Source organism: Meles meles, chromosome 12 (assembly GCF_922984935.1).
Source record: "Meles meles chromosome 12, mMelMel3.1 paternal haplotype, whole genome shotgun sequence".
Taxonomy (NCBI): Eukaryota; Metazoa; Chordata; class Mammalia; order Carnivora; family Mustelidae; genus Meles; species Meles meles.
The window spans coordinates 34,027,553-34,039,869 of NC_060077.1; the positions used below are offsets into that span (position 1 = coordinate 34,027,553).

The 12,317-nt window shown below is 36.9% G+C and overlaps 2 protein-coding genes across 5 annotated transcripts in view; both read right to left on the reverse strand.

The window, feature by feature from the left end:
* The window catches only part of CEP192 (centrosomal protein 192), a 134,787-nt gene extending 133,343 nt beyond the window's left edge, over positions 1-1,444 (reverse strand). For 2 of the 3 annotated variants that reach the window (XM_046024060.1, XM_046024059.1), the window contains exons 1-2: positions 1,342-1,444; positions 502-672 (exon numbers count right to left, since the gene is read on the reverse strand). In XM_046024060.1, the coding sequence (XP_045880016.1) occupies positions 502-611 (110 nt within the window). In that variant the 5' untranslated portion in view covers positions 612-672; positions 1,342-1,444. The remainder of the gene's footprint in view (positions 1-501; positions 673-1,341) is intronic. The other variant, XM_046024061.1, reaches the window with a different exon arrangement.
* Positions 1,445-4,600: 3,156 nt separating this feature from the next.
* Positions 4,601-12,317, reverse strand: part of SEH1L (SEH1 like nucleoporin) — a 30,778-nt gene continuing 23,061 nt past the window's right edge. Inside the window, exons 6-9 of one of the 2 annotated variants that reach the window (XM_046024062.1) lie at positions 11,399-11,539; positions 10,279-10,436; positions 8,745-8,895; positions 4,601-6,067 (exon numbers count right to left, since the gene is read on the reverse strand). In XM_046024062.1, coding sequence (XP_045880018.1) covers positions 5,872-6,067; positions 8,745-8,895; positions 10,279-10,436; positions 11,399-11,539 — 646 coding nt within the window. In that variant the 3' untranslated portion in view covers positions 4,601-5,871. Of the gene's footprint in view, positions 7,702-8,744; positions 8,896-10,278; positions 10,437-11,398; positions 11,540-12,317 lie in introns of both variants that reach the window. The other variant, XM_046024063.1, reaches the window with a different exon arrangement.

Below are 12,317 nucleotides of genomic sequence, written 5' to 3' on the forward strand. Positions count from 1 at the left end.
TAACAGAAGCCAGTGGAAGATTCCTCGAGATGTAATCCAATACCTAATCTCTCGTTTCCAGAAAGGATTACACTTGTTTAAAACATCCATGGATATACCACATTCCTAAAGTTCTCCTAGAAGGAAAAATTCCCTAAATTCCCTCTATATTGCATTTCCCACCCTCCTCCATCACCTAAAGTGAGGAAAATGTAACATTACCTTTTCTTTTACTATATCTGAACTAAGTAGCCATCTTTGGAATAGCTCTTGCTATTTTCTTAAAGTAGAGACCTCAAATTTTCACAGTTGAATTAACTAATACTTAACTGCTTTAATTACACTTCTGGGTATATAAAATACTATTTACTGTAGTCATTAATTGGAAGTCTACACGTACAGTTAAATACATTCAAAAGAATATGCTGTCAAGCTTCCCTAACATTCATCATTTACTCTTGGTGTTCTAAGAAATAATCTGTAATTAGGCAGGCATTTAATATATTACTTTTCAAAGCTTACCGTAAACTTTGATCACAAAACTGAAATTCGGTGAAAAAACTGATTTTGGAGCAGTAAAAACTCCAGTCGAATGACCTCGAAATGGTAACAGCAAACGGAAATACTTTCATAAAAACAGCTGTTCTCCAAAAGACTGCTTCGAAAGGGACCTCATGTTTTACTAAACAATGTCTGTAATTAAGAGAGATCAAAAGTATAGTGATATTAAACAGTCTTCTTTCATGGTTTGTTTTTTGTTTGTTTTCATAAAGAAATCAGATGTAAGGAATGTAGTAAAGGTACTGGGAGTAAATGAGAACGCGGCCTAGCAGAAACCAAAACAAAAAGTGAATACCCGGGTGACACTAGCAGACCCCTCTACATTTAGTTAACAACCTTCCTTCGTGGGTCAGTTTTGGACAAAAGAGAAACAGAACCGCCTATCACGACACACATGAAGCAAACACCCAGTCAAAAGCACTTTGCAACAAGAAACTCCAAACCAAAGCGCAAAGTGCGTTGGTCCCTAGAAATCAGGAAGTGGTAGAGGGTGGGGGGCTACCAGGATGTTATCCCAAATCAAAACCCGTTTCTTTATAAGCCAATCTCTCAGAGGCGCCCAATTAAACTCACTGAGCGGAATTCTGCGTGGCGGCCGGGCTGAGTACGCAGAAGCCGACGGAGCAAGGCCGTCAGACCCTAGCCAGCGCCCCGCAGTCCCTGGCCCGGAGCCTGCGCCCCGCGCCCGACCCTGGCCCAACCGCTACTGCCCCATCCGCCCGGCAGCCGAAATGCCTGCGGAAGGCGGGTTCGCGTGCCCCCTGCCGAACCGCAGTCAAGACACAAGGGACCCCTCCTCACCAAGCCCGCGACTCCAGCTGCGGGAGCCTAGAGTTGGTCAGAAAGGTCCAGGGGAGGGGGGGGGGGCGGTCCGGTGGCTCTGCAAATGCGCGTGCGCAAGATGCACCCCCCGCACCCTCGGCCACCCGGACAGGCCGTACAGCGCGCCCCTGAGGTTTACGTCTGTTCGCGGCACGAGCAACGGGGCGGGGACTCAGAGCTAGCCTTGGATTGGACAGCGACGAGGGACGGGGCGGGCAGGAGGCCGACGATTGGGCGAGAACCGCTAGTCCCAGAATTTGAAGCGAGGAAACCGCGCTCCGCAGGTCCGGAGGAGGAGCTCGGTATTCGGAAGGGTTGGATGCACTGCAAAAGTCCTTCCCCCGAAAACTGAGACAAACGCAACATAATGAAGGCCTCGGCCAACTGGGGCGGGATGGGGGGGGAGACTGCTTACCGTATTCAGTCTGGAACCCCAAAACATCGTCACTCACCTTATACAACAATACTTCCGGTGAACAAGTCATCTGATACTACCCTGAGTTTAGGACTGTGTAATTTTTTTCTCTTTTTACAAGAACAGATGCGGATCTTTTCTACCACTGCTTGGCAGACGCTTAAATGTGTCATCATTTGCCTTATGTTATAAACCGCAATAAAGCTTCAATTAGGAAATCATTTCTCAGGATCCAAGCTTCATGATCGTTCTCTACACCTAATCGCCTCTTTGTGACGGAGTAAGACTGATTGAGGGTGGAAAGACCTGAGGAGACATAATTCATCCCTAATTACTCCCTACGTTTTCCTGTTCTCCTTAGGCTACAAATGCCACCACTGCTTTAACTACTATTATACTGAAACCAGAGGTAATTCAATTTCGTGCCTTTTACTTTCCTTCATCTCAAAATTTCCATACAGTCTGAGAAAGAGTCCCTCTTTTCCAAAGCTAGCTAACTTCATTCATGCAAGTTTTTTAATGTTTAAGATGCAACAGCACACTTGGGGGAGAAAATGAAAAAGTTGAGCTTAACAGTCCCTACTCCTAATGTTAGCCTGTTGGGGAACGACATGTTTATTTGATCACTTTACTTTTCTGTGTCCTCTAAAACACAGCTCAATTATCATTCCTGGATACTTTCTCTACTGCTACCTGCCTTTAGAAATGCTGTTCTCTTTCCACCTAAAACCAACTCACCCTTCCTTGATTCTGTTTTATCACCTTAAGACCATTCTGTTTCTCCTACCCTTAACCTCACCTTCACTTTCACACCTTATGGCCATTCATCCTATGATATCTGGTTTGGTCCTGAGTCCTCTTTCAACACTTATTTTATTAGAACTAGCCTCCTGTCAAACTCAGTTGATGTCTCTGCAATTCTCCTGCCTTTTTTTTCTTGAAACCCTCCAGCTTTGGCATTTGCAAACTCTAATTACCCATATTCTACCTTTGTCCACACTCAATGAACAAAGGTAAGTGGAGAAAATCTCAAGGTTTTCTGAATACAAAAAAATAAACCTACTAGCTTTAGAACTAAAAGGATGCTATTTGACTGTAATGAGCAATCCTGTTTCACAAAGTATCTTAACTACTGTCTACACCACGAGCATACATTGGAGGTGAACTACTGGAATGTGTCTATTCATTCACCCTGTATCCTTGTACCCAACTCAATAAATGTCCTTCTTCCATAAAAATCAAGTGACCAAATCTCTTCCCACAACATCCAGCAACCTAGTGGAACTCTAATGACAAGGATCCAAAGTATCTGCAAGCAGGAGAGCGGAGACTGATACCAGACTGCCAAAATCTCAATTCTGGTTCTCACTTCCTAGCTGTGCAGCCTTGGACAAAGAGGTTTAACCTTCCAATTTCCTTACAGGTAAAATGGGGGTACTTAGAGCACTTGCCTCAGAGATTTGTTGTGAGGTTAGTTAATTCAAATAAAGTATCTAGAAGAGCACTGACACATGGATGTACTCAACAAATACTAGCTATTATCCAAACTTACTTGCCAAATGAAAAAGAGGCACACAACTCCCAATGATTTCAAATCTCCTTAGACACTGGGTAGATCTTTTTGTTTTGTTTTGAAATTAAATTCAATTAATTAACATATGCGCTATTAGTTTCAGAGGTAGAGTTCAGTGATTTATCAGTCTTCTATAATATTCAGAGCTCATTACATCACATGCCCTCCTTAATGTCCATCACCCAGGACCCTGGGTAGATCTTGCACAAGTCTCAGGGCTAGGGATGCCTCCCAGGAATTAAGAAGTGATGTTTATCCAGTTACGAAAAGGCAGTCATCTCCCATAGTTCTCCTCTACCAACTGCTTTGTGGCAAGCCTCAGCCACAGATACACAAAGCCACATACAATGTGACCACAAAGTTTGATTCTAGATTAATCTCCAACCAGCTCCCCAAATGGACCTCACATCAGACTAACGCTTATAACTTGTTGCCTAAATAACCCGTCCTCTTTTACTGCTGGACCATCACCTCGGAACTCCTACCCTCCTCCGCTTCAACTACTCCACCTGTTGAATACCCTCCCACATTGCTTCCAAACCTGGTCAAACCAAATAAATCACTTTGTGTGTTTCGACCTTGATTATGAAACCAAATCATGGTTACTTTTTGTAAATTCTGTAAAAGGCTTCTCCCACTAGAATAACTCTGTGCAGACTACATTTTGTTGTTTTGTTTTATGTATCAGCACAGTATCTGGCACGTAGAAGATGCTTGATATGCATTAAATTAGAGAATCTGTCTCATTTCATTTGCCCATTCTAATCCCATGCACCTCTACAACTGAAATCTCAAAGACATGAATTTTTAATTCTTAGCTACATTTAGCCTTAAGTTAGACCCCTTGCTTTGAACATAAACAAAGCTAACGAGTCTAAAACAAATCCTGTAACAGAAGGAAGACCTTTGAGAATTATTTGGAAAAGGTTCTCCATAGATTGAAATGCTAAAATGCTAACAACTTTACGGAAAAAACATTTTCATCGGTCACCACAAAACTCAAATATTCCTTAAGTTAAAATTACTCTCTTAATTAGCTCTTTATCCTTTGCAGGTTAAGAAGTTTCAAGGGTATGACACTATACAAAGGAAAGGTGTCTTTGAAAATTAGATAAGAAATTATATGGTTATAACAACTGTACCTACATGTGATTGAGACACATATGAAATACTATTCAAATTACACTTTCTCTAGTCCTAAAGAAAAGTTAAATCCTTGGCAATTCTTAAGAAAACTGAACTAAAAAGAATATTACTAGTCTCATAGTTTTAATCACTTTACCATAATTATTGTCAATTATTTTGATTTCAAATTTTAAAAGTATTAAAAATAATATAGTGTGTAGTTAGACTGGAAGTCAACATCTGTCAGTTGTAGATGTTAGTCTACACATTGACTTTCTACTTTCTAAATAAATGCCATGCTCATCTCCCAATTTTTTATTGTTTGGGTTTTTTCTTTTTCCTTCTTTTTTTTTTTTTTTTTTGCAACGTACTATTATAAGGAGATACAAGCGTTACCATCTAGCAAATAGAATAGAGTTGACCCTTGAACAACTAGGGCTTAGGTGGTGCCAATGCACCCGCATAGTTGAAAATCTGGGCTTAACCTTGTACTCCCAAAAAAACTTAATAGCCTATAGTTGAGAGAAGCTTTACCAGTAACATAAACAGTCAATTAACACCTATTTTGTATGTTATACAAACTAATGTTTTCTTATAATAAAGTATGCCAGAGAAAAGAAGTATTAAGAAAATCATAAAGATGAGAAAGTACATTTACAGTACTAAACTGCATTTATTGGGGGGGAACCATCAACCTATGTATAAGTGCATCAGTGCAGTTCAAACCCATGTTGTTCAAGGGCCAGCTGTACATTGTCTTTTCATAAGGCAAGAGATTCATATCTTTTAAAATATATTTTATTAAATAATCTACTTGGAGAATAATTACAAAAGCTTTAAACAATAATTCCAAGTAGTAAAAGGCAATTTCTTTAAAAAAAAAAAAAAAAAAAAAAAAGACCCAACAGTCCATTATTATGTTTTGCTGCTTTATACACAGGAATGATTTATTTTACAAACTAGTTGGTTGCAACAATAGCCTGTAAAATGTAAAACATTTCTTAGTACGTCTCAAAGGCAAAGTGAACTTTATGGTAATCCTTTCACATGAACCAGAATGACAAACCATAAGAAAACTAACACCATAACAGTTCAAAATAAAACTTACAGAATAGGCACTTCGAAATTGAAATCAGCTACTGTAACTCACAGTTCATGTTACTTGTACTTATCTCATTTCATCAAAGGTTATCAACCAGTGAGTCAAATGTTCCTTTGATGCAGAAGCACAAACACATTTAGGTTCCAAAACATGGTGTTCTGGTTGTAATACATGCAAGACAGGCCCTAAGTTAGAAAAATCTTCTAAAAGAAAATGAAGAAAAACAAAAAGCAGCCAGGAATGAAAGCATTTACAAGCACTTGAATAAGGCCTTTTAAGTGTTAAATCAGTGTTTTAAACCCCTTCATTCTCAGGTAAGGGATTAAGAGGCCGAGAGAGAGATCGTCTGCGAGGGTGAGGATACTGGAGGTTGGCAGTGTCAGCATCGCAAGAGTGCTCTACCAGAGGAGGAGGAGGAGGAGGAAGGAGCTGGGCATAACTGGACCATCTCGATCCAGCCCGTGGGGAATCCAGAGGGGGAAAGAAATACCTGAAACAATGAAGACAGGAACAAAACACCAAAACAAAACAAAAACAACAGAAAAAAAAAAAAAAAAAGAAAAAACAGAAGAAAAAGAGAAAAGTAGTAAATACAAAGAGAACCAAAGAGGAGAAAACACATGCTGAAAAAAAAAAAGCTTTAGTATATTCATGCCAAAACTAACAGAACATAATCGCAAAAATCAAGACCCTTACTCAAATCAAGCTTGCTTAAGCAAGTATAGAAACTTGAAAGAAAGAAATACAATCTGTTAAACTTAAAATGTTAAAAAAAATTATCAGTATGAATGTTACAAAAAAAGACATTTTATAATTTAAAACATTTTCTAATCTTTCAGAAACATATTTGATGCTATCCTGTAAATTTACAAATCTAATAAGCTTCTTCTTTATTTTAAGCAATGCTTCGTTTGTAGTAGCAGCAGGCACAGGTTTTTTAGTGCATACATGACACTGAGAACCAATCCATATACTTTCATATAGTATGGCCAGCTATTGCAATATACTTCTGAAGAAATACAATCTTTGAAAATACTTAGGTGCTTTTCTGCAAAAACCTTAAATAGTACAAAATTGTGTTAAGCAAAAGAGCTCAAAGAATATGTCCTTGTTGTTATTCTTCTGCCATTTTATAACTTACCCGTAATACGTAAGCATTTTAGCAAAGACTTATAGCTTTATCATTAAGGTCAAAGTTCTAGAGAATATGAACTAAATGAAGCAGCCAACTAAATTAAATTCCTGAGACTTGGAATGTGGAGGTTAATGTGCATGCACAATTTTAGCAAATTTTTAACTGCTCCTCTTACGGTAGGCTTCCAAATTTTGAAGAAAAACTTAAGCCATGGAATCATACCATAAAAAAATATACAAGCACATATTAGAAACGTTAAGCTCTTTAGTGAATATGAATTGAAAATTTACAAAGATGTCTTCATTTTACTACCAAATTATAAAATGAAGCAATACCAAATGTTTAATTTGGCCGCAAACTGTACAATCAAATCACTTTCATTTTACTACTACTTCTCTCACTCCTTTACTAATATTTCTTAAATATTACAAAGAAATGACAGAGTTGTACTAAATAATACCATGTGTAAACCAATTCTACAAAAGGTAAACAAATTAGCACTCAAAACAATCTTTATGAAAAATATTTATTCAACCTTCAAATTATAAAAATTCATCATTTTAGCCTACTGTTTTAGAAAACAAAAGAAATAAGTCTATTTTCTCCAAATGGAATAAAGTGATATTTACCCTCCTCCCAACTGCTTATAAGGATAGTAACAATCCTTTTAATTTTAAAACCCATGTTAGTTTCAGGAACATTTCAAAAAATTGTTTTGGTGACAATGTCTCAACAAAAAGCCTCTCCATTTATATTTCAAAAGCTTCAAATAGTGTCAATAAACTGCTAGTACAAAAAAAATGATATACACTGGATTTTTAAAAGCCTTTTGGATTGCGTTTAGTAGTAAGCAGGCTGCTGGTGTATCTTGGGAGAGGTCAAACGGCGCTGGGGAAGGGGAAAAGGAGCTTGCTTTCCATTCCTGTGTGCATGCAACAAGCAGCAAAACAGCAAAGTTACTCCAGTTAGCTGGTACTCAGCTGTGCTTTCTGTTAAAGGACATAATACAAATGGAGAAGGGAAAAATGCATCACAGATCTAACACACACGGTTATTGGCACAATAAGAATACAGATCAAAACTTCAAAGCTCTTTACAATATATGCAGTACAGACAGCAACCACAAACCAGATTTTTTTTTTTTTTAATTAACGAAAGTATTCTTTGTTTCATGAAATCTTCTTATAATCTGGTATTTTCTGTGGTAACCTGAAATTGTTTTCATGCAAATACTTAAATCTCAAAATTAAATATCAGGACTTTTTTTTTTAAATCTAAAAATATAACAATATAAAAATAGTTGAAATTTTAAATAGAATTCTGTTATTTAAGATGACAACAGGATAACCACAGGACAATTTGTTAAGGCTGTGCTTTGAAGTTTCCTGAATTGTATTCCAAATTATTCACAAAGGCATATTAAAATAACTTTATCTTACCAATTCACATATTTGAAATTTGAACATAAAAACAAAGGATGATTCTTGAGATCACATCAAACATTTTTTAAGATAAACAAGAATCTAAAATATGTTAAAAATTCTAAAAATCAGGAAATCAGAATTTACCATTTCCTCTTCAATATCCATTAAAGTTTTAAACACACACCAAAAAAACACATCTAACTCACTCTCTTCTACAAAGCCTTGGTTAATGCAGTTTATTTGAAATTTCAGCTTGACCTAATTCAAAGGCTGCACTACTACCACTAACATACTCATGCTCATTTACGACTAAAAAAAATCCTCAGCATTATGCCAGATTTACTCTTGAAGCAAAGTAAAATCTTAAAGTTATAAACATTTCTGACAGACCACTAAATTTCAGAATATAGTTTAGTTTAAAGGTTAACAATCTACCTATAAATATGACCACGTAAGCTAAACACAGAGCTAACAAAGTAAATTTTTTTCTACTTATGTATGAATTTCTTCATTCAATCTTAAAACCCACAAAATCATAGACTTATAGTATGCCTACCAGAATGATTTTAAAAGGAGATAATTTCTAGTTTTCCCACAAAACAGCCTACCTGCCAGAAGAAGATCCATTTAATGAATTTTGAAGATTTGGGATATTTGAACCTAGGGAAGGATTTGAGTTTCCCTGCTGAGAATTCCCATTGACAGGGCTCCCATTACCTTTCAAAATACCAGTACACTTCCAATTGTCCATATAATTAGCTGAAAAGAAAATGGTCAAATACATTAACATAACTAACAGCTATACTCAAGGGCACAAATTTATGGTCAAGTCCTTTACCTATCATTAAAAAAAACAAGAAAAAATAACTATAATAAAAAACTATAATATATCTCTCATGATGTATTACAGACATATTTAAAATGAAATACATGTATCTCAATTTTAATAATTATTTTGTAAAGTTTTACCAGAACTAATTTAAAAAACAAAATTTTTATCATTCTCCTTCCTTATAAGATAAATATTAACAAGGACTACTCTCTAATTTACCACATTAACATTTTACTATCAAAATAAATTCTTTGTCTTCAGGAAAATGAATTTCAATCACATGTATATGGAGGGTAATGGAGTTGTCCCCTTAGTTATGCAAGTATAGATCATGTGGGTACCTAATGTCCTCAGAGATGATGTAAGTAACAAACCTTTAGGGTTTGAGTGGCTTACCCAACATGGCCTAATTCTCTGAATGCAAAACAGACTGCTGGAGACACTGGGCCCTGGAAACTCAAGTTAGGGAGCCTGCTGGAGTGGAACTGTGTGATCCTGACTAAAGCCCAGAGGCATGAAAAGGAAGCAAAGCCCTTGATATCAAATGACACTGAGGAAATTGAGGTCTGGGCTGGTTCTACCACAGCCTAAAACTGGCCATGGGAGATTTAGTCAAACTGCATTTTGAGAAACAGTAACTGCTCAAGGTACACGAACTAAGCTTAAGCTTGGATCCTAAAAGTGGGATACCACCAACTAGAGTGGTACAAGGACCAAAGAAACCTCCACCCAGTGGATAAACTTCCATGGAAAAGTGCAGACCATGCTGCAGCAAACAGTCAGCATTGAGTTACTAGACAGATTCTCAGCATGGCACAAGAAACTTTCAGAATCAGTGGCCAGAAGCTTCAACTTCTGAGAGCTGCAGAGAGGAAATGGGGTAGATACTGGGTTTTGTCCTATGAAGGACTGGTTGGCTAAAAGCAATTATTTAATAGGAGATGTCTGTAGTCCTATCCTGAGTTTGTAGAGCAGTCACACAGACTACATATACAGCAAACGGTATCTTTTGGAGATACCGCATAATATAGCAAACCGTATCTTTTGGAGATACTGCATATTCTGTTACAATTACTTTTAGTTTTAAAAGTTGCTTTTTTCCACATGGAAACAAAAAACAATTCAATCAGTCCTAATTGCCATGAACTAAATAAATGGATGGAGGTTCAAAATAACACAAATTGATGTTAAGACATCAATTAAGTAACTGTAGAAAGATAGTTTTTTCCAAAGTATTTCTGAATTTACATTTCTAAGTGAAAATTCTGACGTACCAACACAGAGCAACAATTCCTTCACGAAAATCTTACCTTTCCACAATCTTACACAGCCATCATCTCCTGAAGATGCTAGCACTGTTCCTGTTATATTCCAACTCACTCGCCAGACCTGGGAATTATGATTATCAAACTGAGCCACTATATGGATTTCAAATTTTGTTGGTCCACCAGAGGAAGTAAGTTCTTTCCTATTAATAAAAAAATTTCCCTAAGAAATGCTGATTAAAGATTTTATACATACACACACACAGAGTTCTAATTTTAAAAATACAAATGGTCTCACATACTATATTATTTTTACCATATTACATTATAAAACTGTGCATATCCATAACCACCACCTTCCCTCCCACACCCCTCCAACCTTAAGTCATTGAGAGCTGGGCCATGTCGCTTTCATTTGACTCCCCAGCACCTAGTATGATCCTACCACGTAAAAATTATTCAGTAATTATTTCATGGAAGAAAGGAACAGGAGTTCCTGGGTGGCTCAGTCAGTTAAGTGTCCAACTCTTGATTTTAGCCCAGGTCATTATCTCAGAGTTTCAAGATTAAGCCTCGTGGCTACTCTAAGCTGGGCTTGGAGCATGCTTAAGATTATCTCTCTCCCTCTTCCTCTGCTCCTCTGGGCCCCCCACCACCCACTCTCTCTCTTAAGAAAAAAAAAGAAAGAAAGAAAGAAAAACAAAAGAGGATTCCCCCAAACAAAACTGAGAAATAAAATACATAACAATCTTAAAAGGAAAGCTGTAGGAAGGAAAGACTAGGAGAAAAGGAAGGAAAAAGGAAAAGAACTGAAACTCACAATTCCAAAACTAAAGATTGAACAGATTATTCACAAGAATGTCTCAGTGCTAATTTAATTTTCCTAAGTAAACTCCCACCTCTCATTTATTCAAACATTTACAGAGTACCAATTATATTCAGAGGATCCAAATCATCATGTCAGCCTAAAGAAAATGCAATTAAGAAAACATAAATCTCCTGTCTTTATTCCATTCCTCAACCCCAAAACTCATATATTTGTAGATAAAATGTTCAATAAAGAATCCATTCTTCAGTTCACAGTTGCCTCTTCACTCTTCTCCATGGAAGAAAATAATAATGAGTTAAGAACAGTTTTAAATTAGTAATTGCTTCAAAAACTCACCTCACAGGCTTTAATGTAAAAATCCTCACATCTTTGGTTGCTATGGCTAGAATATGGAAAGACCTTCCCAAGTTTGGAGCAAAGGCAATGTCATGCACAGGGTCTGTGACTGTCATGAGGGTTTCAGCTTTTGCATATTTCCTAATGAAAAACCAATTCAGATAAAAATTTCAGAAATGAAAATTTTTAAAAATCCACATTGAAGCAGTGTTTACCTCAGCAGTACACAATATGGCCAAGGCCTAACCCCAGAAACAGAAATGTGACCTAGTTTAGAAAAAGGATCTTTGCATATATAATTAAGGATCTCAGGATAAGATCGTCCTGGATCATTTGCATAAAAAGACAGAAAAGGAGAAACAGACAGAGAAGGTGGCATCTGTAGACAGAGGGAGAAACTGAACTTATGCAGCCACATGCCAAGGACCTCCCAAAGCCACCAGAAGACTGAAGACAACGAAGGACTGTGGAGGAAGCACGCCCTGACCACACTTTGATTTCAGATTTCTGGCCTCCGGAACTGTGAGAATAAATCTCTGTTTTAAGCCATTAGTTTGTAGTAATTTGTTATGGCAACCCTAGTAAACTAATAAAGCTGCCTGGGTTTCTTTCTTTGACTTCATAAGTTTAGCTTAGAACAGTTTGAAAAAACCTGAATTATTAAATGAGATCCTGATTTATTAGCCATTAATATCTAATTCCAAGAAAAGAGTAATTCAATTCCTAAGTACTTGAGTATAAATTGAAAAATGAACCTGGTAACAGCAAGAATGGAACTTTAGTGGGGATAAAGGAATCTATACCAAAGTCTACTTCATCCCTACAATTCTATTTCTCTATCTGCAAACAGAGAAGAAAACAATGAAGGAGACAACAGATTAAGAGTTTCCTATTCCATTTTTCTATGTCATCAATTGAA